The sequence below is a fragment of the Eucalyptus grandis genome, chromosome 1 (assembly GCF_016545825.1).
Source record: "Eucalyptus grandis isolate ANBG69807.140 chromosome 1, ASM1654582v1, whole genome shotgun sequence".
Classification (NCBI taxonomy): domain Eukaryota; kingdom Viridiplantae; phylum Streptophyta; class Magnoliopsida; order Myrtales; family Myrtaceae; genus Eucalyptus; species Eucalyptus grandis.
In genome coordinates this window covers 33,876,372-33,903,602 of record NC_052612.1, presented here as the reverse complement: position 1 = coordinate 33,903,602, position 27,231 = coordinate 33,876,372, and the positions used below count along the sequence as shown (strand labels likewise).

General features: G+C 42.1%; 5 protein-coding genes and 1 pseudogene across 5 annotated transcripts; 3 read left to right on the top strand and 3 right to left on the bottom strand.

The window, feature by feature from the left end:
* The first annotated feature begins 319 nt into the window (after nt 1-319).
* Nucleotides 320-7,313, top strand: LOC104434217 (protein phosphatase 2C 32). The gene is made up of 4 exons (XM_010047193.3): nt 320-3,467; nt 4,198-4,311; nt 5,924-6,188; nt 6,771-7,313. The coding sequence occupies exons 1-4, from the start codon at nt 1,260-1,262 to the stop codon at nt 6,884-6,886; spliced, it is 2,703 nt and encodes a 900-aa protein (XP_010045495.2). The 5' UTR covers nt 320-1,259; the 3' UTR covers nt 6,887-7,313.
* A 1,285-nt stretch (nt 7,314-8,598) lies between these two features.
* Nucleotides 8,599-9,919, top strand: LOC104434206 (germin-like protein subfamily 2 member 4). Its single transcript, XM_010047184.3, has 2 exons — nt 8,599-8,814; nt 9,126-9,919. Exons 1-2 carry the CDS (start codon nt 8,709-8,711, stop codon nt 9,671-9,673), a joined length of 654 nt encoding a protein of 217 aa, XP_010045486.2. The 5' UTR covers nt 8,599-8,708; the 3' UTR covers nt 9,674-9,919.
* A 1,536-nt stretch (nt 9,920-11,455) lies between these two features.
* LOC104434197 (protein COP1 SUPPRESSOR 2) lies at nt 11,456-15,092 on the top strand. Its single transcript, XM_010047176.3, has 6 exons — nt 11,456-11,743; nt 11,852-12,094; nt 13,229-13,352; nt 13,612-13,685; nt 13,852-14,009; nt 14,490-15,092. The coding sequence occupies exons 1-6, from the start codon at nt 11,631-11,633 to the stop codon at nt 14,651-14,653; spliced, it is 876 nt and encodes a 291-aa protein (XP_010045478.2). The 5' UTR covers nt 11,456-11,630; the 3' UTR covers nt 14,654-15,092.
* Nucleotides 15,093-15,286: 194 nt separating this feature from the next.
* Nucleotides 15,287-16,856, bottom strand: LOC104454549 (annotated as a pseudogene).
* Nucleotides 16,857-20,171: 3,315 nt separating this feature from the next.
* On the bottom strand, nt 20,172-22,028 carry LOC104434186 (putative expansin-A17). Its single transcript, XM_010047167.3, has 3 exons — nt 21,846-22,028; nt 21,146-21,467; nt 20,172-20,687 (listed from the first exon to the last, which is right to left on the bottom strand). Exons 1-3 carry the CDS (start codon nt 21,988-21,990, stop codon nt 20,378-20,380), a joined length of 777 nt encoding a protein of 258 aa, XP_010045469.2. The 5' UTR covers nt 21,991-22,028; the 3' UTR covers nt 20,172-20,377.
* A 1,961-nt stretch (nt 22,029-23,989) lies between these two features.
* On the bottom strand, nt 23,990-26,132 carry LOC104434176 (hypothetical protein). Its single transcript, XM_010047160.3, has 5 exons — nt 26,078-26,132; nt 25,237-25,348; nt 24,999-25,145; nt 24,576-24,649; nt 23,990-24,481 (listed from the first exon to the last, which is right to left on the bottom strand). Exons 2-5 carry the CDS (start codon nt 25,294-25,296, stop codon nt 24,346-24,348), a joined length of 417 nt encoding a protein of 138 aa, XP_010045462.2. The 5' UTR covers nt 25,297-25,348; nt 26,078-26,132; the 3' UTR covers nt 23,990-24,345.
* Between the last annotated feature and the right edge of the window lie 1,099 nt (nt 26,133-27,231).

Below are 27,231 nucleotides of genomic sequence, written 5' to 3'. Positions count from 1 at the left end.
CTCCCGCGGCACCAAATACACTTACCAGATATCATCAATCATTCGCCACCCAAAAAGAGAGCAGAAATTTTCGGTTTTTTCTTTTCCTTAAGAATTGCAAGAATTGCAAGAAACCAAGAACAGAGGAGAGAGAGAGAGAGGAAGGAAAAAGATTGAAAATTTGGAGCTGAAAGTCCGTCCTTTGGAGGAGGAGGATGAGTATAACAGCGACAGAGAGAGGGTCTCCCAACTTTTCAACGCGAATTGAAATGTCCGATTTCTAACGCCCTTTTGTTTTTTTCTTGAGCCTCTGTTCTCTCTCTTCTCTCTCTCTTCTCTGTTTCTCGGTGGTTTTTTTTTTCTTTCTTTTTACCCTCCCAAACCATTTGAAAACCCCAAGAAAGAGGAGCGACCCCCTCTCCTTGATGAACTCAACTTTGATTCTGCATCATCAGTAGACCCAATCCCCCCACCAATTGTTTATGCTACACAACAACGCCCCTCTCATAAGACCAACCCCCCACCTCCCTTCCTCCTTCAGCATTTCTGCTCCCCCCCCCCCCCACCCCCTCCTCGTGTTTCTCTTCTTTTGTCTTCTCTCCCCGTCTGCAGCCACCGCTGTGGCCATTTTCTTGCACTCCCGTCCGATTTCTCCGCTGGGTCTCGTTTCTTTTCCGTTTTTATCTGGACCCTTTTCTTGTTTCGATACGTCAGTGCCGGGTCCCCTCGCCGAACGGGCGCCGGTGTCTGCATGATTCGATCGAACGGGTCGAATCAGCATGAGCTCGGTCCTGGCGTGTTTGGGTACTCCGTCGGATTCCACGAACCCAAAAGAATCGAATGGGTTTCCGGGCGCCCCTCGTTTGGTTCTGATGTGTTCCATTTGCGGTCCTTGCTCCTCGTAGATCTGTTTGCCAGGTCCGCCCGATTCGCTCTTGCTTTGTATTCATGCTCAAACGTTACTCCTGAGGTCAGATCATCACTTGGTCTTTCTTCTCTTTGTTATGCCCGCCCTTTGGAATTGACCAGGGAATATGATGGATAGCGAAAACGGGCCGGGAGTGTGGGTTGCACCGGTTTTTCTATAGTTGGCATGTGTATTTCGTTGAGCATGAGAATTTGATGATGCATAGTGACCTGGGCAGGCGTGGGGCGGTTGGGTTTGTTGAGCTTTCTCGACTTTGCTTGAGTTCTTTCGCCCTGTATTTGCTCATGGTACAAAGTCATAGGACCCCTCCGCACCAGAGGTCTCATTTGTGAGGTTCATTGCGAGTATAGTGATGGGCAACAGTACTTCTCGCGTTGTGGGGTGCTTCGTTCCCAATGGGAAAGGTGGAGTCGATTTGGAGTTCTCGGAGCCCTTGGATGAGGGATTAGGCCATTCGTTTTGCTATGTGAGGCCAACTATTTTTGACTCACCAGCCATTACGCCATCGAACTCTGAGCGGTTTACAGTTGATTCGAGCACTCTTGATTCCGAAACGTTAAGCGGGTCATTTAGGCATGAGAATGTAGATGATCCGTCGAATTTGAACAAACCCAACAAGAATTTCACTGAAACCACGTTCAAGACTATTTCGGGTGCCTCAGTCAGTGCCAATGTTTCCACTGCTAGGACTGGTAACCAGAATGCATTTCTTGCCAGTGACGTTCTGGAGCCTGCCGCCTCATTTGAGAGCACAGCGTCCTTTGCTGCAATCCCTTTGCAGCCGATACCTCGTGGTTCTGGACCATTAAACAGTTTCATGTCTGGACCCTTGGAAAGGGGTTTTGCATCGGGGCCTTTGGATAGAGGAGGCGGTTTTATGTCCGGGCCAATCGAGAGGGGTGTAATGTCTGGTCCTCTGGATGCTACAGATAAATCCAACTTCTCGGCACCTCTTGCACGGGGGCGTCGAAGACGTGGTCTCCAGAGTCTCATGAGGAGTGTCAGTGGGCCCATGAAAAGTACTATTACTCGAACCTTTTCTAGACATTCCATGGGGTCTCATTGGATGCAAAGGTTTTTCTTGCACCCAGTGACCCAACTGGCCTGGCATCCTAAGGATGCAAAGTTTCGGCCGGATGCCTCCCAAAATAGTCTTGAAGTGGGGGTGTCTGAAGGGGACTATGGAAATGCCAACAATTTGCAATGGGCTCATGGGAAGGCTGGCGAAGATAGGGTTCATGTTGTGATTTCTGAAGAACAAGGGTGGCTATATATTGGTATATATGATGGCTTTAGCGGGCCAGATGCACCGGAGTTTCTTATGACCCATCTTTATAAAGCTGTGGACAAGGAACTAGAGGGTCTGCTGTGGGATTATGAATGCAAATCATCAAATGATCAGCCAACAGATCAGCCTCAGAAAAGTGAAAATGCTAAAGCTATTTCAGGATGCAGTATTGATGACCGACTGCAGTCTAATTCAGCTCAAGTTAGTTCTGGCACCTTGGAAGAATCATGTACATTGAGTGCCACTCAGTCATCTAATTGTGAGATAGTCGAGGAAGAAAATGGGAAAAAGGTGAGTTTGGAGCCCAGCATCTCCAATTGTGCTCCTCTTTCCACTTCAACTGGAATTTCAGGTGGTCAAGGCAGAAAAAGTATGCGGCTTTATGAATTGCTCCAGCTGGAATCACGGGATGGACAAACAGTCTTGCCACCTGATGCTGGGAGCCGAAGGAGGGGCTCATGGGATTCTCAACAAATTTCAGGCGCTTTGATTCCCAAGGAAGCCTTAAGAAAGGAGCAGCTAAGATCTCATTCGTTGAATTCGAAAGGGAATAATCTGATCAATCACGGTGATGATCCCACTACTTCGGGAGAAAATGGAGGGGCTGGAGTTAATTCGAGCAAAAAGAGCACTATCCCTGCAGTTTCGTTTTCTGAGAAGTGGCAAAATACAAGAAAATCCCTCATAAATTCGAGGATTGTAAAGATGTACAGGAAGCAAAAGTCACTACACAAGAAACTGTTTCCTTGGAGCTATGATTGGCATAGAGAAGATAACTTTGTTGACGAGAGAATAATGGATCAATCTGGACCGATCAGGAAATGCATATCAGGAACTGTGGATCATGATGCCATTTTAAGGGCGATGGCACGCGCACTTCAAAAGACCGAAGAGGCTTACATGGAAATGGTGGAGAAGTCTTTGGACAAAAATGCAGAGCTTGCTTTAATGGGATCCTGTGTATTAGTGATGTTAATGAAGGATCAGGATGTGTATGTCATGAACCTTGGTGACAGCCGCATCATTTTGGCACAGGAGAGGCCGAGTGATCGCATTCCTAATTCCACTTCTCTAAAGGATGATCTGCGGCATCGAAACAGATCAAGGGAGTCTTTAGTGCGTATGGAGCTAGACAGAATATCAGAGGAGTCTCCGATGCATAATCAGAGCAATCACATCAACAAAACAAACAAGAATAGAGAGATTTCCATCTGCAGATTGAGGATGAGGGCACTTCAGCTTTCAACTGACCATAGCACAAGCATTGAAGAGGTATGTCCTTCTTGGAAGTTTTTTGTACTTTTCCTTCCATTTTGCATACTATAATCTGACAATCTAAATATTCATCATCAATTGAACTCCTTGAGTTTATTAATGGTCAGTGGTTTCTGAAGTATCATTTGAAACTTAATTTTCTTCTGGTGAATGCATGTTAACTAGGGTTTTTTGGGTCATTGCTGCAACTATTTTATATCATAGCAGCACTTTTGTATATGGGTTTTGTGAAGCAAGGAGTATGTTCGTCAGTGATCTATTGTTGGCAGAGTAGTGCCTCCTTTATTTTTTGTGTGTGTCCATCTCTGTCGATACATCTATATAACCAGCATGTTTTGACTTAGGAGAACCTAGTAATGAAACCCAATTTTAGTATGACCTTCATATGGCTGTCAATAGGGGAACCTATTTATGTCTTTGAGAACTGCACTCCATATGGTTACAATTCATCAAGTGACTGAAGCTGTGGCTCCTTAATTTCTTCAAAAGTGAAGACTGTAATTTCCAGATGTGGTGCAGCTGCTATCTATGAGCAGTAGTGCTGTCTGTGGAAATGTGGTCCTGAATTTTTCTATATAAAATGAAACGGAATGAGTATAGTACTTAGCTACCCCAATTGCATCATCAAGAGTACTTCTCATCACGGCATGTTTTCTGTAATGTTTCCTAACTATGTTGAAGATCAATGGCAACAGTAATGACATATAATCTTTCTTTTCTGTTGCAGGAGGTTTTGAGGATAAAATCGGAACATCCGGATGATAACCAAGCCGTCATGAATGATCGTGTTAAGGGGCAGTTGAAAGTAACTAGAGCATTTGGGGCTGGCTTCCTCAAGAAGGTTGGTCAGTCCAATAAATTTGATTGAAGTTTGCCTTTCGGCTGCAGAATTCTGGTCTGACAATTCTCTTTAAAGGAGACGACTGTTTGGGGTTGGTTAGGCTTGGCCATGGCTTATAATATTGGGCTTTCATTGATTGCATGCACGAGAGGACAATAGTTAATATATGTTTCCACATGTTTTGGTAGAAAGGATGCGTAATTTAAGAAAATTGCTTGGCAACTCAGAAATTCGGATGAAAGGATCTTCTTTTGGGCCAGTAGTAATCGTCTGCTTCACTGCAGATTCCTAGCTACTTCTGTTCAACCACCTCATCTATGATTCCTGGGCCTACAGAACCTATGATTTCTCTCCTGCTTGATGAAGCATGGGCTCTCATCATATCTGTTATCACATTGCACAGCTCACTTAAAAAATGTACCTGTGTACTTCCCCCCAGAATTTGAACAAAAAAGGAAAATCGCAGTCTTGAAGATATGTGAATGTCCAAGATAAATTGATTTAGGCTCTGTTTGTTTCGCGGAAATATGAATGATATCAAAAATATTTTCCTAAAGCTGATCACTTACATCGCTTGAAATAATACATTAATGGAAAATGTTTTCATTGTCGACAACAATTTATGTCTAAATATTTTCATGGATGATGAAAACATTTTTTGTTCATTCATTTTGGTAAGTGATACAAATGATCTTTTTCGAGAAAATATTTTCCAAATCGTTTTATTTTCCGCGAAAGAAACTGACTCAGTCTCTGAATGTTTTGTGTGGATGCCCATTCTCCAAGTATCTTAATGAGAAAATAATCAGTTTGCTTATAGAGAAATAGACAGAAGTTCTCAAGTGATGATAATGCACATAACTGTGCAAGAATTATATAATTCTAGAAAGAGTAACAGAGAACTCAAGAATAATGTAATGCTTAGCAGAGAACTTGAGAATGATTTATTGCTTATCAGTGAGCATTGTAACTAAACTTGAGCACATGCACATGTTTCACACGCTAAATTAGAGCACATCTAGCGACCAAGGTGTATCTCCAGTGTTACAATGAGAGGGTGTGGTTAGTGTGGGATGGTTCATTCTAAAATTTAGTGAGCTAAGTTCATGCCATATAGCTTGTTAACGACGATGATTAAAACAGCCTCTAAAGTGGCTTTAGCTTCTTTGGTCATTGTCGATTTCATGTTTATGAACTTGTAAGAAAATGGCATCTGAGCCCCAGAGAAGTTTAGCTGTTTTTTGTTGGAGGTATGCATATATGGGTTAGAAAGTGGCTGTACATGGATGGCCTGTTTTTAGACTATCGGCTGAAGGCTGTGAAAGTAAGTTGGAGATAGCTTCTATGTGAATTTTTTTTTTTTTTTTGGGCATAAAAAGAGACATATTTCTGTTCCTAAATCTGTTCTTCTTTGTCCGAAATGAAAGAGAGCACTTTCTTTTTTGTTGCATAAAAAGAGACATGTTTCTGTTCCTAAATCTGTTCTTCTTTGTTCGTAGTGAAAGAGTGCACTTTCTTCATTTCACATTGCTAGTAGTTTTGTGCAATAGCTCTTTGCTATCTTATCTTCATTAGGTAAACTTGACCAGGATACATAACTGTTTGGTTGCAGCCAACATTGAATGAGGCTCTGCTGCAGATGTTTCGAGTTGATTATCTGGGAACTGCTCCCTATATTAGCTGCATACCATCTCTTGTCCATCACCGACTTTCCTCGAGTGATCGTTTCTTGGTACTCTCCTCCGATGGGCTCTATCAATACTTCAGCAACGAAGAGGTGGTTGCACATGTCACATGGTTCATGGAAAATGTCCCTGAAGGTGATCCTGCTCAAGACCTCATTGCCGAGCTGCTTTTCCGTGCTGCTAAAAAGAATGGTCAGTCGTCAGAACTGTGTCTCTTTCATTCTTTTTCTCTTGTCCTGGCTGGATGGATGATGTTTCGCATTCCATTCATCTAGTTTTAGAAGTAATTTAATTCAACATGTTTTGTCCTAAAATACTCGGAGACTCATAGTTTCCTGTTGCTGAAAACATTGACACCTAATCCAAACCATCACGAGACAATATTCTTTGGAGTTTGTGCATAACTTAGTAATATGTTATGCGTGGAGTTGCTAGTTGCTGCGAAAATGAAATTAAACTCCCCCTTTGTTGTCACCTAGTCTGTGATGGGCATTATTAAAAATCTTGCATTCAATTGGTCAACTGACCGATCTCATCATGTCTATTTCAAAATTTGTCGTGTCTGGCAGCCGATAATTGATTTGTGTTACGTTATTAGAAAGCAAGATTGAAGACTTAATTAAATAATCTTGTTGGCACTAGCATAAGCAGTCGTTTGATGCTTATCCTATCACACTGTCAAAATTTCTTTTCCAAGGGACATTTATTTTGAATCCCGTATTTTGCGATTACTGCCGTCATTTTATAGCTGGGGTTGGTATTTTTCCATCGCAGGAATGGATTTTCATGAGCTGCTTGACATTCCTCAAGGAGACAGACGTAAATACCATGATGATGTTTCGGTTATGGTGGTTTCCTTAGAAGGAAGGATTTGGAGATCGTCTGGATGAGATGATTCTTCACGTTTTCATTTTACCCCAACGTTGTATCAATTTTTTTCCCAGTTTGGGGTTCACCTTTTCTTTCATTCAGGGATCGAAAAGCTCAAAGCCTCGAGATCTTGTGACATAGAAAAATTGCTCTTTTCTAGTCAATCTTTCGTGATGGATGGTTCGCCTCCGTCACCATAGCAAAAGGCCAGTGCTCAATCACTAATTTCAACTTCCCAACATCGAAAAGAGTAGGACATGCTTCCACTCTGATCCCTATCTAGACCTGATCAGTGGAAGAACCAGGAAACTATGTTTTCCCGGAACAGTAATTGGGTGAACATTGCTCGCATCTCATAATGATGATTATACCCAGATAATCCTTTGAGATCCGTATAATTTTTGAGTCGATGGGTTACAGTATTGGAGCTAAATGTTAGCCAAATCATTCTGATATAGGTCAGAAAGACCTAAGTTACTGCTAACAAATAATTAGTTGGCCAATTCTTTCTATGTTCTCATGTTTGTGGCAATTCTAATAACAGCAAACAACTGATGTAACATCAGGTGCAAATGTTGAAGAAAACCAAACAAGGTCAAGCAGATGGCCTCACCTGAGCTAAAAAGCTTCATAAAGTGGAGCTCTCGCGTGAATTTATCTCTGTTTTTCAAAGATTTCTGCCTAAGCATCCTCGCATTTCGCATTACCCAATGGACTGCTTGCGAGCGAACAGACAGGACACCATCCAACTGCCGCAACAGGGCTGGTCGTTTGGCCTTGTTTATGTTCAAGGTTCATTTTACGTTGGAAGTAAACGAGAAAAGTTTGGAAAACGCCTCTGCACCAAACTTAAAAAATCAAAAAATCGGGTGTGTGTTGAGGATCTTTGGTGGTGGTTAAGGTTATATCTCATCATGTCACAAGAGCTCGAGAGCAACGTTGAGGGTCGCCCCGCCTGCCAGGTAACCCTGGTGGGCAGATGTTATTGCTGTCTTGTTTTTATGCGCTGGTGTTCATATGCTTCAGCCTTCTATTGAGGAAATATTTTTTTTCCCCTCAAGTAAATTTCCCGAATTTTACGTTTCACAATTCAGATTTGGTAGTTTAAGGACTATTTTATATTACATGCAAATGAGAAAAGGTGGAAAACACGTCCACACCAAACCGAAAGATGGTGTGCAAGAGTTAGAATTCCAGTCCCATTTCCAGGGCCCGTTCTGAGCACTGTTCCTTTTAACTTTACCGCTTCTCTCTCTTCCGTGGAAAGCACCAACCTTTTCCTCTTTCCTTTTTACATTTTCACTGACAAATTATCGTTCTTACTAGTACCCTGATGACCCATGTCTCTCCCACCAAACTCTTAAGTGCTGTCGTCAGCTGTACAAACCCTCTTTTGGGAACAGCAAGATGCACTCAAACACTCATCTATCCCTCATTCGCCAAACTACGCACTTCAGCCAGTGAGTCCTATGTCCTTGTCTTTTCCCCTTTTTCGTCCTTTTTCTTTATCTGGTGAGCGTTTTCTTAGCTTAATCGTCACTTTTAACGCTTGAAATCTCCTCAACGCCACCTGATGATAGTCCGAAGCGTGGAATTTGGGTCAAACTACCGAACCCATTTTGAATCCTGATTGCTTTGCATTAAAGTTGAAGTACTCTTCCCATCCCATGCTTTCTTTTTTGCATCAACGTCAGTTCCTCTCCCTATCAGCCAGCCATCCGTCCCTACCCGATCCGCTCAGACATCAGTTGCCCGGTCTCTCTCTGGCCAGTTCTTAAAAACCGGGTTTCTCCTTGTTCGCCTCCACGTTCCACCATATCGATCCCTCCGCCGCTTCACAAGATGCAGGTGGTTTTCGTTTATCTAGTTGTCTCTGCCGTGCTGTCCGGCGCTCTCGCTTATGACCCCGACATGCTTCAGGATATCTGTGTGGCCAGTACTTCCTCAGGTACCTTCCCTTTGTTTTACTTCCTCTTTCATCTGTTCATGAGCTACCATATACCATTTGCGTGCGTCAGGATCTCAAATTTTTCTGAGCTTGCTTTCTTGTAATCTTAAACGGATTGCTTTCACACTCACAGCTGTTTGAATCCAACTATTATGGATTTGTCCTAGAGAGAGATTCAGCATGCTGTTGCTTATCCTATTTATTGTCCGACTGGGGCCTAAATGAACACCGTTAATTTTAATCAAACTGCATTCCCCTACCGACACGATCCGCTGCATGAAGTGAAATTCTCAATTTGCTATTCCTTGCAGATGTAAAGGTCAATGGCTTCGTATGCAAGAGTGAAGCAAATGTCACGGCGTCCGATTTCGCCTTCGAAGGCCTGGCGAAGGCAGGAAAGATCAACAGCTCCGTGGGATCCCTGGTCACGGTCGCCAACGTGGACAAAGTCCCGGGCCTCAACACCTTAGGCATCTCTCTGGCCCGCATAGACTACGCCCCAGATGGCCTCAACCCACCCCACACCCACCCGCGCGCGACCGAAATCGTGTTCGTCCTGGAAGGCGAGCTGGACGTCGGCTTCATCACGACCGCGAACAAGCTGATCTCCAAGACGATCAAGCAGGGTGAGCTGTTTGTGTTCCCTAGGGGCCTCGTCCACTTCCAGAAGAACAATGGCGACAAGGCCGCTTCGGTTATTGCGGCATTCAACAGCCAGCTGCCGGGGACGCAGTCCATCGCGATGACACTGTTCACCGCGACGCCGGCAGTGCCAGACGAGGTGCTGACCAAGGCGTTCCAGGTCGGCACTAAGGAGATCAACAAGATCAAGGACAAGCTCGCACCGAAGAAGTCGTGAGGAGATGAACCGCACCGTCCGACAGTACTAAAAGAATCTGTCCATTCCAGCTTTTCGATTTCCGTTTTTGCCATTTACTTCTACGCGAGTCTCATTCGTCGAACTATACACGATTACATCTAGAAAAATAAAATGTAATTCGATCTTCGCGAAAATAACTTATGTATACAGTAGAGAAATAAACGAAATCTGACGCATGAAGAAGCAGTGCCTTAATCATTCTGGCGAGATCAAAGCCTTTATTCAGAGAATAGTATTGCTGCATCTGAAATATTCGGACACTGAGAATAAGATAATTCATTCCTACTGAAAAGAAGCCGACTTGTTCCGACCGGCTCGCGCAAAATGAATTGCCCTCGGCTCAGCTCGAAATTACCCCACTGCCATTGTGTTCGAGTCGGATTTTTCCGAGAAACAGCAGTTTCCGAAGGAGTCCAATTATGAGACCCGATCTGATTAATGGTGACGATTGATTTGATATAGGATTAATACCACAAAAATTCAAACCGATAATATTTATGATAAATTTATCCAAAACTAATTTTTTGATTATTAAAACCCAAAAATGATATACACATGACATCTTTATCATATGTTAGCTTTCCTTAAATATTGTGGTTAAATTGCTAAAATGGATGCTGCATGGCAAATTCACATAAATCAATTAATGGATTAATATAACAAAAGCCTTTAATCGGATTACCCTAAGGCAAAACATTTATGACAATATACTCTAAAAAAACCCTGCGACAAATAAGGCTCAAGTTCATCTTCTCCATCATTCCCTCCAAAAATCTATTTGTTTCTGGTCTTTCCTCTTCGTCCATCTTCTTCCCGTCGCCGCTTTCATCTTGCTTGGTCGCAGTCTTTTGTCCTCTCTCGTCCATCTTTTCATCTTGTGGATGTAGGAGAACCTGTCGCCGCTTTCATCTTGCTTGGTCGGTCTTTTGTTTTTCAGTTTAATGCTTTTGTCTCTTCTATGCTTACGTATTGGGTTGACCATTCATGTTAGTTCATGTCCTTATTAGTGTTATTTGGTGTTTCCAATCTTGAATTACACGTGTGTGGAATTTATAATATGAACCGTTATCCAAACATTTGTTTGGATAAAGTTATCATAAATAACCAGTTCGAGTTTTTTGTAATATTAACTTATTAATTGATCCATTTAGACTTGCCATATGGTACTCATGTCAACAATGTAACGGTAATATTGGATAGAAGATAATGAAGAGTAAATGTCACCGGCGTATAAGATTGGGTTAAAATTATCATTGTATTAATTTAGGGCTTTTTATGTTATTAATTCTATGATATATTAGCTTGAAACTGCCTTGCTTAAAAACAACTTGTGTCGTGTGTTGCTTGTGGAGCGATCGAAATAGCCCATTTTTCAAAAGAAAAGGAGGATCTTGACAAAGTTGATAAAGGGAAGAGATTCGAGGTAGCTCTCCACGGCACTTTCAGATTACTACGTTTCACGTCGCATCAATTTGAACTTGCTCAATTTGTTCAATTGCGATCTCAAAATGCGATTGCATTCTCTGATCCAAATTGCTGGTTTTGTCTATGTATTCCCGATTTATCCACTAGGTCAGTCGGGGCTGGCTCTTTGCACCCAATTCTGACGTAGCGGTTATATTCCGGCTCATTTTTTTCTTCCAAATTTGCCCCTACATACATGGCTAGCAAACACCTGTAGAGAGGCCCATTATCGTACTTGTATACTTCTAGCAGGAATTTTTATTAAAAAAACGAGAGCACGTGATTGGTCCGGATTAATGTGAAATCATTACCTCGCCCGTTCTACATTTTCTCCCTGGTTAGAGTTGGGGAGCGCGGTCGAGCAGCGAAGAAAAGAGGAACTGCAAAATCGACCGTGAGCCGATCCGCTTCGGCCGAATTCGGAACGAGGAATCGACCGACCGACCGATCGATCAATCAATCAAAATCCCTGATGCAGCAGCGGAAGAAGAACTTCAGGAAGCGGTCTTTCCAAGAGGACGAGGGCGAAGCAGGAGCAGGGAACGGGGCGGACAGCAGCCGCTCCGATGACGAAGAAGAGCGGAGGTGACGAGCGAACGATTTCTCGGTTGCTTTCTTCTTCTTCTTCTTCCGGTTGGCGTCGCGGTGGGTGAGTGAGTGACGCGGTTTCGATTTGGTGGTTTGTGGAATCAGGTTGGCGTTGGAGGAGGTGAAGTTCCTGCAGAAGCAGCGGGAGAGGAGATCCGGGATCCCCGCCCTCCTGACGGCGCAGAAGGGCGGCGGCGGCGGCGGCGGCGGCGGCGGCGTCGGGGCTCGCGCGGGCTCGGCCGCGAAGCCGGTCGAGAAGAGCGAGGGCGGCGAGGGCGAGAAGGAGGACCTGGTCCTTCAGGACACCTTTGCGCAGGAGACCGCGGTCATGGTCGAAGATCCCAACATGTGAGTTCGCAGCGAGCACCGAACGCTTGGGGTTGTGGAAACTGAAAAAAAAAGATAAATTTTCAATCTTGCCTTGAATTATCACTGCTAGGCCTGGTCGATTACATCTCCACGAACGGCTGGGCTTACATCGGATGTTGTAGAAGAAGGCAAAGATAGTGAGCGCTTAGAAATTGTCTGCATGGTCATAATCTTACAAGGAGCCTGAGCAATATATTTCCTTTTTCTTTTGTTTCAGCTTCTTCATGCTTTGTATTTCTGTTGATGGCGGTAGTTAGTTTAATTTGCTGTATCCCATGCAAGTGGGATGTTTATTTAGCTCAAAAACTTGAATTTGAGAATTGAATCAGTAGGTTCGAGAAGTTTGTGTGTATTGGAGCTGCGTGTGTTATAGCGACACCTTGGGTGACCGGTTTTTGAGGCATGTCAAGAAAATGGGATCCAATAGTTTTCGAATATGTTAGGTTAGAAACTTAGAATTGTTACTTGGAGTAGTACTGCCATTTCCTCTTCACTGAGGACTGCAGTCTCTTAGATTCTACTAAGAAATGCTGGTAGCTTGACTTGATTAGGAATTTCTATCATGAATATTTTCTGGAGCTGGAATTTGTAGCTGGTTTTATTTGATTTTACTGAACATTATGGAATCACTTTTTCTGAACATGATCCAAACTGAGTATTTCAATGTACATTATAAATGAGACATTGAAGAAATTATAATTTCTCATCTGTCACAAAAAGATGCTTCTACCATTGGCAAGATGTAGCAACCTCTCAAAAGGTTTTTCAGAAAAAGAGGAAGGTCCATTGGTTATATTCATCACCATAATTGATTTGACAAACAGGGGTTAGAAAAATCTCATGCTTCTTCAGCTTTTGAGTTCTTACTATAGCCCTTATGGGTTGTTAGGCTTTAAAGGTTCCCACATTGGAGGTGCCTTCATTTTTTTCTGACATTTTGGCTGGTTTATCTGGATAAAATAAATGGAACTTTTTCTCCACCAATTTTACTCCTCAAGGGTCCAATCCACATGCTGTATTATGTTTAGCTATTTAATCTCGTTAAGATATTGCACCTGTCAGCTTCAATTGTCGCACTTCTTATAATTGCTATTGTTATATCTGTTGCAACAGGGTGAAATATGTTGAGCAAGAATTGGCGAAGAAAAGGGGAAGGAATATTAATAAAAGTGATCAAGTTGAGAATGATATAAAGAGTGCGGAAGATGAACTGTACAAGATTCCAGAGCATCTTAAAGTGAGTTACTCAAAAAGAAGCATATCCTTTTCAAATTAAGTTTCTCAATGTTATTTTTCCTCCCATGAGGAAACAGCAAAGTTTCTAGCTTTTCACTTTTAAAATTGTTAACATGATCCTCTAGTATTTCTGTCCGGTACAATGAATATTTTGGTAATAAATCCATGAATAGGCTAAGCAGCCCTTTGATTTGGATTGCTACTTAGGGTTTTCATGCATGAGCTGATAACCCCAAATATGTTCATGCAATTTGTCACAGGTGAAGAAGCGAACTTCAGATGAAGGGTCTACCCAGTGGACAACTGGAATTGCTGAGGTTCAGCTTCCAATTGAGTACGCCCTTAGCTTTGATTTCAATTTTGCAATTGTGTTTAAGATTGAAGTCAGCGCACTTGCACCATTATATCAGACACATTCTTTATGGATCTTATTGTATTCTTTCCAACGTGAAGGAGGCATATTCTTATTTCTTTCTACGATTGCATCTTTAATTCTGCAGATACAAGTTGAAAAACATTGAGGAGACAGAGGCTGCTAAAAAGCTTCTGCAGGAGAAGAGGCTCATGGGAAGGGCAAAATCTGACTTTAACATCCCCGCAAGTTACAGTGCAGATTATTTCCATCGTGGCAGAGATTATGCTGAAAAACTTAGAAGAGGTTCTTTTCCTTTTTCCCTTTCTTCATCTCATGATGAGTACTGAATTAGAGCCGGTGGCATACTGCATCTACTTTTGGCTTTTAGCTTTTGGCAAATAATCTTTTGAAATGCGAAATATAGGATCGAATTATATATGCTAAATGATTAGTCGAACAAAAAAATTAAATTCAAAAGACGTAATGTTGAAAATCATCTTATCTAAAGTTGCAAGTGAATAATCATGGGCCTCAAGGTACAAAGCAAAAAGGTCTCGGATAAAAAATCATAGCCACCCCAGAAACAGGCTTTTAGACTTTGGCTTGGATTGTGGCTGGGTGGTCCATAGTGTGTGAATACATGGATTTGTTTGGATTAACTGGATTCTTTAGCCAGATTGCATGCAAATTTCTGTTTCCTATAATTTGTTGATTGCATCATGCAGAGAATTTTCATGTTAATCCCAGTTCAGATGAAATATTTGTTGATGGAAAAAATTGCAGATCATCCTGAGCTGTACAAGGACCGTAGTTCACAGGATGATGGTGCTGGATCAAAACCAGCTGATGATAATGCTGATGCACCTGGACAACGGCAAGCTGCAACAGATGAATTTATGCTAGAGCGTTTTCGAAGACGGGAGCGCCACCGGGGTATGAGAAGATAATGATGATTGGTTTTTTGCTTCACTGAGCTGCACTTCTATGGACAGTTATACATCTAAAACTAGAGCCAAGAACAGAAGCTTTGGGCAAAGCCGATTTTCTTTGATGAGTTCCTTTTGAGTTACTCAATGGAGGGCCCGCCTCTGGTTCATTGTTAACTGGACATGGATATCCCTGTTGTGGAATTCCGAGCTTTTTAGTCCTGATTGGAAAGCTCTCTCTCTATTGTATCATTTTTTTCTGAAGGATTCACGTAAGAACCGCATGATCAAATCTAGAATGCTTCTCTTTTCTTCCTAGGGAAAGATCTAGTTGATGGCCCAGGAAGTCATTCAGGCAATTCCTTAATGTTTCTGACTTTTTGGCTTTTGCAGATGTATATTAAGAGAAGTGTAGCAAGTAGATATTTTATTCTTAACGTCATTCTTTTGCTTTCTTGAACCTTTGAACATCAGCTAACAGCTCCAGCTTCAAAAAGTTCTGCATCATGGGTTGGTCCTTGAAGGTACTCGGCACAACCCCATATATACAATTGTAAAATGAAGTGTAGATACATACGGCAAAGGGAGATAAGCACAACCTTTCTATAGTTGATTGATGAGGCTGCATCAATAGTAGTATTTGCACCCTTCTTCTTAAAATTGGGTGCTGCTGGAGAAGGACTGGCCAAACTTCCAATCTGAAGGTGCCACGTTAAGGGCTGTGATGGTTCGTCCATTGCTGGCCTCGAGTCTGAAGGACAGGCTCTGGCCGTTGAGATAGCTGAGGCTTTGCCAGTTTGCCTCCCAGTTTCTCGACATGGTTTCCCACTCGTTCATCTTGGACCCTTTGAGCCATACGTTCGAGATTTCACCGGCTCCCCCTACATTGGATATGAGGAAGAGCTCGAAGTAGTCCCTTCTGTTGAATGTCAACCTTATACCTCCATCTCTCCTGCATCCAACCCTGATGAAAGATACGGGAGAAATAGAATATGTTAATCTCATCGAAATCCTTTCTCTTCGTCCTGTTTTTGTGGCTGTAACTATTCTTGTACAAGTGTAATGTAGTATAATCTGGTTAAGCAAGTTTTAACGGATTTTCTTAGGGCCAAATTTGAGCCAAAACTAGAGGTTGGGAGTCTCCAGTCTACATATCCTTGTCCAGTTAAGAAGACTAAATGGGATTCAGCAGGCCAAATGCAGAAGAAGGTTCTATATTTAAGTAACCCAACTTGCAATTCAAAATATACTCAGAAGCCAGAAAAAACATATGGAAATGATCGGCTTAGTCTGGTTTCACTGGAATTTCTCGTCTAGCACTATGGCCCGGGAAAACCCGGTTAATAAATTTTCTCGAATCATGTTGCAAACTAGGCAAACTAAATTCAGAAAAGACCAAGAAACTGTACGAGTGCACAAGAATAGGACACACTTCCTGTACAAAATTGGAACAATTCCGGCCCTGTACTTGGCAAGGTCTCAAATGCAGGTTGAGACATGTCCAAGTGAGGCCTTGGGGGATTGCACCATCCGCCATTGTCACTGGGGAGAGCATAGTTTGGCGGGCAGAAATTGGTGGCATGTTATAGAAGTGCCCCTGAGACACCACTGATGAACCTGTATGGCATCACAGACTATCTGATAACATCCGCTGCACGACTTGCTGTCATTGAACAGAGCCGTACTCATCACCGCCGTCTTGATTCCCATATCCACATGCTCCTCCTGCAAGTCCAAAGGTCACCTATCGGTTTACATCTTCTTCAGAGGGAGATTCTGCATGCTCTGACAAGAGTATACGAAAGATTATTCCCTAGAGCAGGTTCTAATCCTTCAATGTTAGTATCGAAACACCATTTACGTCATGAAATATGACCTATAGAAGGACTTCACAAAGTCAGACAACCATCAACAGTCAAAAAGTAAAGCTGTGAAAAAGGCAGATCGGCAATCCATATTAGCACCTGTAGTAATCCATATCTAGCATCTGTAGTAATTACACAGACGGTCATGAATGCTGCAGGAGAAGAATGACGCTCTGTGAAAGTAGTTGCTGGTCATTTGTGCATTTCAAATGTTATGATCGTGGCTTGAGCATAGTTAGGTGAATATAAAGGAAGGAAAAGAGGTCGTACTCACCCATTGCTCCCTTTGGTTGCACGGTGATCATCAACACCAGTCCAAGACTCAGTACAAGATCACCATGCATGGACACCTTTTCCATTCTCCCTCCCTCCCTCTCTCTCTCTCTCTCTCTCTCTCTCGTTTTGTTATTGCTGAAGGTGGCCGACTGCAGAGCTATTTATAATGAGCTAATAAGATATACTGGTGGGACGGAGATAGAGATAACTGTCGGAAGTTTTCACATTTCCAAACTCTGCATGATAACATCACAGATAAGTTGACTTAACCATGTTCTTCAAAATGATATGTTATTCCCCCAAATCTTAATCATTCATGACATACCATAATGCAAATAAAATGTAAGGGGTAACAAAACACATGTTCCATGTTCACAATGAGGGTGACAAAGGCCACACCGAGAAACTTTAAAAGAAAGGGGGGCGGTTTGAGCTGGCCAGTTCCAATAGCAATTCTCAAATGTTCCTTACAGCGACTGCCAATTTTTCCTTAAAATAATCAGCAGCTGTATAATCTTCTGTCACATTAGATTGTTTTTGCTGCTTATATTTGAAGATAGGTAGTCATGGCACGTTTGAGTCCCAACTTGCCTGAAATTTAGCTCTTGCCATTTATTAAATCTTCTGCACTTAGTAACATAAAGAAGAAATGCAAGATTTGTTAAGAAATATCTTCGTCATTAAATGTGCTTTTCAGTAGGAGCATGATCTATACATATATGGCTGTTTTCAAATGAAGTGATTGAAAAGGAACTACCCAACCTTCGGTGTATGCAAAGAAAGTCTTAGGATGCAATACGTTTAATAATTTAAAATCCTCAAGGGTCTGAATTCATTGAATTTAGACAGTTGAGGTGCAGTTTGTACATCCACCATCTGCAGTTTCATGTTTGCACATTTAGTTGGAGAATCTGTGGTATGTTAGTCGTACAGTTGAGTTAGTCGATTACATGATAAATCAAAAGGAAGGGGGATGAAGGGGGATAATGTCATATCGCAAGTTGTCTCTGGTCTGCATGGTCAGATTCTGTGCAGAAAGTTCTATTATAATCCTTTCTGCTTCTGTTGACTGGACTATTATGTTCTCTCATGGAGATAGATGGCATAGATATTCAAGCTCCATAACCGAAAGTCAAAGTCAGTGGGTATAAATAAGCTATTTCCACCATTCTATCAGGGCCTCGCATGTGGAGCTGCAATTGCCTTGTTTATGAAGGATGGCTATATAGAAAGGATAGGAGATATAAAATACAATGAAAGGGAGCAGGAGCAGAGCATCAAAGTCAAACCTGTACACTGGATGTACGGCCATGTATAAGTGTTAAATGATTAGCGTGCCATAAGCCGAGCCATGTTTGGCGGAGCTTCCATGTAGTTGCCCATGGGTGATGCGACAAGTGATCTATCCCAGTGATTCACATATGGAGTCACCTTGTCGAATTCAACTACAGAGGGAATGTACATTGTACGCTGATCTATCTCTCTCTCGATCATTGCCAATGCTACATTGGATTCTGCATCTAGTTTCCAAATAATGATAAAGATGTCATTGGAAAAGTTCAAGATAGCTGCGTGGCCACATATCTAGTGTTTGTTTCCGCAAACAGGTTTGAGTATGCTCCAATTTTCAATATTGGACTTACCTGATAAGAACCTCCATTCTTGAAGGATCTTGCTGATTTTTGGATTTCTTGTTAGGTAAAATGTATGAGATGTTTAGCAAGAACTTTGAGGTTTTAAATGCTTGTAAATCGATATCTCTATGACAACTTGTTCTTCTTCACAGGCGAGGTAGGACCTACGACAGAATATGCAGCTACAAATTTACAAAATTGATTGAACATTCAAATGATCAGTGCTTGAATTCTCGTGTGGTGTATTCGTCATATGGACTCGCTCAAATTCTTGATGCAAAGTTACTTTAAAACATCAAAAATCTCTGAAACGTAAAGAAATGGGAGGGCATTCCCTTTTGCAGTTTTCGAGAGCTTATTCACCACTTCTAATCTAGAAATCATATAATTATGTGATAGAGTGACTCCTGTGATGATCAGCAGGGACTCATGAGGCACTCCAACTTCGGTGAAGCAGTTAAAAAAGATGATATAGATGCCAAATTAGCTGAAAATGGGTCTACCATCCTGATTGAGATATGGCATCATACTTCAAAACAAATACACCCAAGCTACAAAGATATGGCCATTGCAGACAATATCTGAGGTGTCTGAGGTAACTCAATTGATTTTAAGTGCTAGATATAACGATCTGTTTCGAAGTTCTTCGCAACTTGTGCGTTTGCTTGAGAGGCAAAAATAACTCTGCACCTCATAGCAGTTCCTTTAGCATGACTGCAGGCCAAATTGGTCTCTGACAGAGACTGGATCAGTTCCGAGAGTTCAAAAATACAATCTTCAGCTCAAAACTAGGCCTTGTGGAGTTCCCTAGCTTAGTAAATGTAGATGGCTACTTATTAAAGAAAATATACTGAGGTTCACATTTCAGGAGTTTACGTGAGGGTTCTGAAGTAAATATCGGTCATTATGTAAAGTAGCATGCACTTCTTCATTGGAGGCATCAAGCAGCCATATTTCCTTAACTTCATCCTGTCAATCCTCCATATGTTCCTTGTGTATCCTGCAGAAAACAAATTTGTGCCTGAGAATGTGAAATCAAATTTCTGTTTGTCATGAGACTTGTCTTTTGTCCTCCACTTTCGCCACAACTCACATAATCAACCACTCTTCAAATTCCAGTTCTGATGAATTATTTGTTGATGAAAAAAATTGCAGAGCATCCTCAGCTGTACAAGGACTGTAGTTCACAGGATGATGGTGCTGGACAAAACCAGCTGATGATAATGCTGATGCACCTGGACAATGGCAAGCTGCAATGGGTGAATTCATGCTAGAGCGTTTTCGAAGACAGGAGTGCCACTGGGGTATGAGGAGATAAATATGATTGGTTTTTTGCTTCACCGAGCTGCATTTCTATGGACAGCTATGCATCTAAAACTAGAAAGATGCTGGCTCCAAGAACAGAGGGTTCGGGCAAAGCTGATTTTCTTTGATGAGTTACTTTTGAGTTATTCAATGGAGGGCTGCCTCTTGTTCATTGTTAACTGAACATGGATGTCCCTGGTGTGGAATTCTGAGCTTTTTAGTCCTGATTGGAAAGTTCATTCTCTAATGTATCGTTTTTCTTCTGAAGGATTCATGGAAGAAAGGCATAATCAAATTTGGAATGTGTCTATTTGTCTTCAAGGGAAAGATCTAATTGATGGCCCAGGAATTCATTCAGGCAATTCCATTATGTTTCTTGCTTTTTGGCTTTTGCAGATGTATATTAAGAGAACGTAGCAAGTAGATATTTTTATTCTTAACGTCATTCTTTTGCTTTCTTGAACTTTTGAGCATCGGCTAAGAGCTCCAGCTTCAAAAAGTTCTGCATCATGGGTTGGTCCTTGAAGATACTCGGCACAACCCCATGTATACAATTGTAAAATGAGGTGTAAAAATGGAAATATACATACGGCAAAGGGAGATAAGCAACCTTTCTATAGTCGATTGATGAGGCTGCATCAATCGTAGTATTTGCACCCGTCTTCTTAAAATTGGGTGCTGCTAGAAAAGGACTGGCCAAAATTCCAATTTGAAGGCACCACATTAAGGGCTGTGACGGTTCGGCCATTGCTGGCCTGGACTCTGAAGGACAGGCTCTGGCCGTTGAGATAGCTGAGGCTTTGCCAGTTTGCCCCCCAGTTTCTCGACATGGTTTCCCAATTGTTCATCTTGGACCCTTTGATCCAAACATTCAAGATTTCTCCAGCTCCCCCTACATTAGATATGAGGACGAGCTCGAAGTAGTCCCTTCCGTTGATGGTAAATCTGATGCCTCCATTTCTCTTGCATCCAACCCTAATAAAAGATTCAGGAGAAATAGAAGATGTTAATCTCATCAAAATCCTTCCTCTTCTTCCTGTTAATTTCAGTATAATGTAGTACAATCTGGTTAAGCAAGTTCTTCGGATTTTCTTATGGCCAAATTTGTGCCAAAACTAGAGGTTGGGTCTTCAGTCTACATATTCTTGTCCAGTTAAGAAGACCAAATTGGATTCAGCGGGCCAAAAGCAGAAAAAGCTTCTACATTTAAGGAACCCAACTTGCAATTTAAAAAATACTGAGAAGCCAGAAAAGGACATAAAGAAATCATTGGCTCGGTCTGGTTTCACCTGAATTTTTTTTTTTTTTTTTTGTATAGCATTATGGCCCGGGAAAACCTAGTTAATAAACTTTCTTGAATCATGTTGCAACCTAGACAAACTAAATTCAGAAAAGACCGAGAAAAGTTACAAGTGGACATGAATAGAACTTACTTCCTGTACAAAATAGGAACAATTCCGGCACTGTACTTGGCAATGGTCTCAAATGCAGGTTGAGACATGTCAAAGTGAGGCCTTGGGGGATTGCACCACCCGCCATTGTCACTGGGGAGAGCATAATTTGGCGGGCAGAAATTGGTGGCAGTGATGGTAATGTAAGTGCCCTTGAGACACCACTGAGGAACCTGTGTGCCATCACAGACTATTTGATAACATCCACCACACGACTTGCCATCATTGAACAAAGCCGTACTCAGCGCCGCCGTCTTGATTCCATAGCCATCTGTGTTCAGATTCCCATATCCACATGCTCCTCCTGCACGTCCAAAAGGTCACCTATCAGTTCTCATCTTCTTCAGAGAGAGATTTTGCATGCTCCGATAAGGAGTACACAAAAGATTACTCCCTAGATCAAGTTCTAATCATTCAATCTTAGTATTGAAACACCATCCACGTCATGAAACAAAGTCAGACAACCATCGACAGTCAAAATGTAAAGCTGCAAAAAAGGATCGATCAGCAATACGTATCTACCATCTGTATTAATTACACAGATGATCATGAATGCTGCAGGAGAAGGATGAGGCTTTGTGAAAGTAGTTGCAGGTCATTTATGCATTTTGAATAGTGGACATGATCGTGGCTTGAGCATAATTAGGTGAATATGAAAGGAAGAAAAAGAGGCAGTACTCACCCATTGTTCCTGAAGCATCGCTTCCGCCATAGAAAGTTGCGTGGGCTTTAAGCCAAGCAGCCGCTGCTCCATTTGGTTGCACAGTGATCATCAACACCAGGCCAAGACTAAGTATAAGACCACCGTGCATGGACACCTTTTCCATTCTCTCTGTCTCTCTCTGTCTCTCTGTCTCTCTGTCTCTCTGTCTCTCTCTCTGTGTCTCCCCTCCTCCTCCTTCTTCTTCTTCTTGTTATTGCTGAAGGTGTCGGACCGCAGAGCTATTTATAATGAGCTTATAAGTTATACCGGTGGGGTGGCGATAGAGATAACCGCCGGAAGGTTTCACATTTCCAAACTTTGCATGATAACATGACAGATAAGTTGACTTAACCATGTTCCTCGAAATGATATATTATTCACTCTGACATACCATAACGCATATAAAATGTAAGGTGCAAAAAAAAACACATGTTCCATGTTCACATGGAGTGTGACAAATGCCACACGTAACAGAAAGAGGGGCAGTTTGAGCTAGCTAGTTCCAATAGTAACTGTCAAATTTTCCTCAAAATAATAAGCAGGTGTATAAATCTCCTGTCACAAATTGTTTCGGCTGCTTGTATTTGAAGTCGGTAGTCATGGTGAACTTGCTTGAAATATAGCTCTTACTGTTTATTAAATCTTCTGCAACTTACTAGCATTGAGCAGAAATGAAAATTTGTTAAGAAACTTCCTCATCGTTAAATTTGCTTTTCAATAGCGGCATGATCTGTACATATATAACTGTTTTCATATGATGTGATTAAAAAGGAACTACCCAAACTTGGGTGTACGCAAAGAAAGTCTAAGGATACAGTATATTTAATAAATTAAAATCCTCAAGGGTCTAAGTTCACGGAATTTAGACAGTTGAGGCGCAGTTTATAAATCCACCGTCCGCATTATCATATTTTGACATTTAGTTAGAGAATCTGTGGTACGTTAGTCGTACAGTTGAGGTCCAAGTTGTTGATAACACGATAAACCAAGAGGAAGGGGAATAATGTCAAATGGCAAGTTGTCTCTGGCCTGCGTGATCAGATTCTGCGCAGAGTTTTATTATAATCCTTTCTGCTTGTGTTGGCTGGACTATTATATTCTCTGGTGAAGATGGATGGTGTAGATATTCAAGCTGCATAACCGAAAGTCAAAGTCAGTGGGTATAAACAAGCTATTTCCACCACTCTATCCGGGCCTTCCATGTGGAACTGCAATTGCCTTGTTTATGAAGGATGGCTATACAGAAAGAATAGGGAGTAGGAGGACAGGATCAAGGTCAACTTTGTGCACTTGATGTACGGCAATGTATAAGTCTTAAATGACTAGCGTGCCATGAGCCAAGCCATGTTTGGCGGAGCTTCCATGTGGTTAGCACGTGGGTGATGCCACAAGTGATCTATCCCAATGATTCACACGTGGAGTCACCTTGTCAAATTCAATCAAAGAGGGAACGTACGCTGATCTCTCTCCCTCTCTCTCTCTCTCTCGATCATTGCCGATGCTAATTGTACCTAGTTCTCAGATCAAGTTAAAGGCGTCATTGAACCAAAAGTTCAAGATAGCTGCGTGGCCACAGGTTTAGTGTTTGTTTTCGCGAATGGGTTTGAGTAGACACTTTGCATAAGTAACCGTCCATTTTCAATTTTGAACTGACCTGATAAGAACCTCCAATCTTGAAAAATCTCGCTAATTTTTGGATCACATATCTGTGAGGCAGGATGTATGAGATGGTTAGAAGGAATTTGAGGTTCCAAATGCTTGTAAATCAACGTCTCTATGACCACTTAATCTTCTTCACCGGCAAGGTAGGAGCTATAACAGAATATGCAGCCACAAATTTACACTACTAATCGAACATTCAAACGACCAGTGCTGGTATTCTCCAGAAGTGTTTTCATCATATTGATTCTCTCGATGCAGAGTTACTTGGAAACATCAGCAATCTCCGAAACTTAAAGAAAGGGAAGGGCATTTCCTTTTGCAGTTTCAAGAGCTTATTCGCCATTTATAATCTAGAAATATTATAATCATGCGATAGAGTGGCTCCTGTGATGATCAACAGGGACTCATGAGGCATCCCAATTTGGGTTGAAGCAATTAAAAAAGACGTTACAGATGCCAAATTAGCTGAAAATTGGTCTAACATCCTGATTTGGAAATGGCATCACACTTCAAAACAAATGCACCCAAGCTGCTAAGATGGCCATTGCAGATGATGTCTGAGGTAACTCAATTGACTTAAATGCTAGATATAGCGATCTGTTTCCAAGTCATTCACAACTTGTGCGTTTTCTTGAGAGGCAAAAGAGAACTTTCCTCCTCATGACCACAGGTAAAATTGGTCTCCACCAGAGACCGGATCAGTTCCGAGAGTTCAAAAATACAACTTTCAGCTCAAAAACTAGGTCCTGTGGAGTTCCTCAGCTCACAGTAAATGTAGATTGATGCTAATATAAGAAAATACAATGAGAGTCACCTTTCAGGAGTCTACGTGAGGGTTCTGAAGTAAATATCGAGCATTATGTAAAGCGGCGTTCACTTCTTCATTCGTGGCATCAAGCAGCCGTATTTCCTTCATTTCATCCTGCCACCTCTCCATCTGTTCCTTGTGTATCCTGCAGAAAACAAATTTGTGCCTGAGAATGTGAAATCGAATTTCAGTTCATCACGAGACTTGTCTTTTGTCCCCCCACTTTCGTCACAACTCACACAATCAACCGCTCTTCAAATTCATCACTTAGTTCCTTGAACATTGTTTTCCCTGATTCCAGCAGCTCTGACACCTGCAGTAACTGATTTTGATTAAGAAGAGGTAATGTAGCAGCACAATCATGGCAATTCCCACGAAAAAAATCCAGAAACTGCCCGCCATGAAGTCACCTAGAAGCAACCTAAACATGCTGGTTCTAAGGTCTAACAGTTCAAGCAGGCAGATGATTGGACGCCACTTCCAGAGCACACGTGAATTAGGTCTCAAAAGAAAAAGCCTAACATAAGTGAAAACGCAATGAGAGCACTTATCCTCGAGGATATCATGCTTTCCTAAGATCAAGATCTCGACCGCATAATATGGACTGAATTTTGGCTGCAATGACTGGTAATCGATGCGCATTTTGTGGCACGGCTGGTTACCAGCTGAGTGAAGCTCTCGATCTTATCAAGAACGTGAGCGATATGAAGCTCCATCTCTTCAGATCCAGCAACGTCTGTCTCGGTCTCTTCCTTTTCTACCATCTCTGCGATAGCATTATGTCCCGGGTTCTCTTCCTTCTCTTTGACCTGATGATACACAGCATGATCTTAAAAGAACTACATTTCGCAGCAGCTATTGTTCGCCTCCTCCAAAATAGTCGGACACAAACTAGCATACATCTGGTTTCATGCGCTTCCTCAGAGATTCTGTTCCCTTCCCTAGCATCACCAAATCCATTACAGCAACACCGTATCCTGTGCAAACGATTTCTCCTAGAGCAAGTTACGGCCTGCAAAATGGAAAAGCGAAAAACGTGACGGCTACCATACATGCCTGAGCATACTTTATGGCAACGACACATGATCGTCAACAATGCGATTAGAAAAAGCCCAGCACAGCACTGCACTGCACGGCTCAACAAGCATAACGACCATTGCGAGACTGAAATTACAGCAATGCGGAGAAGTAACTACAATCATTGCAGGTCTAATCAGCAGCGCCATTTCCCATCTTAACATTGCTAAAGAGAATCACCATGAACTCGCTCATGCGCAAGTTTCAATTCCAAACAACTAAGCACAGCAGCAGTCCTAACAAAACGAACTTAGCTTCGCCGAGTCCAGCAGCATCCGATTCAGAGCTACGCAGAATCGAAGATCCATCCACAAAGTCCAGCAGCAATCGATCACGATCACGATCACGAGCATGAAAAAGAAGCCTAAACCAGTCATATCGCGATCCGATGAACAGGCTAGTGAGCCGTGCGAAGGAGAGTGCGAATGCTACCGACTGCGGCGATCATTCGAGCGATCGACGTGCGACGCGGCGGTCCCCCGATCTCGAAGGAAACGCCATTTCCTCTCCTCCGATTCTCGATTCCTTCCTTCTCGCGACGCGCGCTCTAAGATCGAAACGGTTCGAATCGGGAAGAAGCAAAGCGGCGATCGCGAAAGCACGAAGGAATTGAATTCGTCGATGGTCGAAGATTCGAGCGAGAGAGAATGTTCGCATCGTTTACCTGGAGATCTCTTCGCGCCGAGATTCAAAAAACCGTTCGAAGAAATGACGAACGAGGGACGAAACGATTAGGTTTATATAGGGTCGCAAGCGCGCGCGAAACCGCCTTTGCATTTTCCAATTTTTCTCCTTTTTTTAAAAAAAAAAAAGAAAAAGAAAAGGGGCCTAAAAAATAATTAATTGTTAAATGATGTTGGCACATCTGTGTTACATATTTTTTTTTTGTCAAAAAATTTGTTATAGTTTTTTTGGTCACAAAAAAAAAAATTGTTATATTCAAAAGGTGGACTCTATACCTTTGGAAATTTTTAAAAATTATATCCGACAAAATTCGTTAACCAGTCGACGCACGCATTACTTTCTGGAAACATATGCTTTTATCTTTACGTCCCGACTTTGTCGGAGGGGTCTCGATTCTTGCATTACTTTCTGACTAGTCGACGCGTGCATTACTTTTTGGAGACACGTGCTTTTATCTTAATGCCCCGACTTTGCTGGAGGGGTCTCGACTCTTGCATTAGCAAGACTAATCACCCATATCTTCGTCATCTTTAATCTCATTGGGTGATTCAGCTAATGGTCGACTCTGCTTTATAAAGAGAGAATAAAAACAAATATGAATCAAGCAAAGCCAATGATCAGACGGCGTGACGATTCTATAATCGATTCTGCATTGGATGCTGCACGTCCCGAGCTATCCCTTTGAGGCCCCCCAGTAGTTGAGTTTGGCTCAACCGTTTAGGAGTGGATCCCATTGCCCCATGCGTCGTCGTATCTTCTGTGACTTCGACCTTTGAAGCTTGTGAAATTTCTGTGACAAACACTTCAACAATTCCCACGAAACTCGAAAGGAATTCAAAATGCCGTTGAAATAACCTTTTATTACGCCATCGCCATCGCCATCGTTTTGACCCGAAAAAAAAAAAAATGGAACCATCCAAGGGGCTTAGACTCGCCCACACACTTAATTTTCCCTCGAATCGCTTGAGAACGTGGACAGGCTGACCCATTGTCGATCCCCTGGGCACGACGAGCTTGGGTGATCACGCCCGAACAGTTGACTGATTAAAATTAATCAAAAAGCCTCCAAGGTAAACCTTGTATCCATCTCGACCCATCGAGGTTTATTCATTAATCAAGTAGGAAAAATTACCA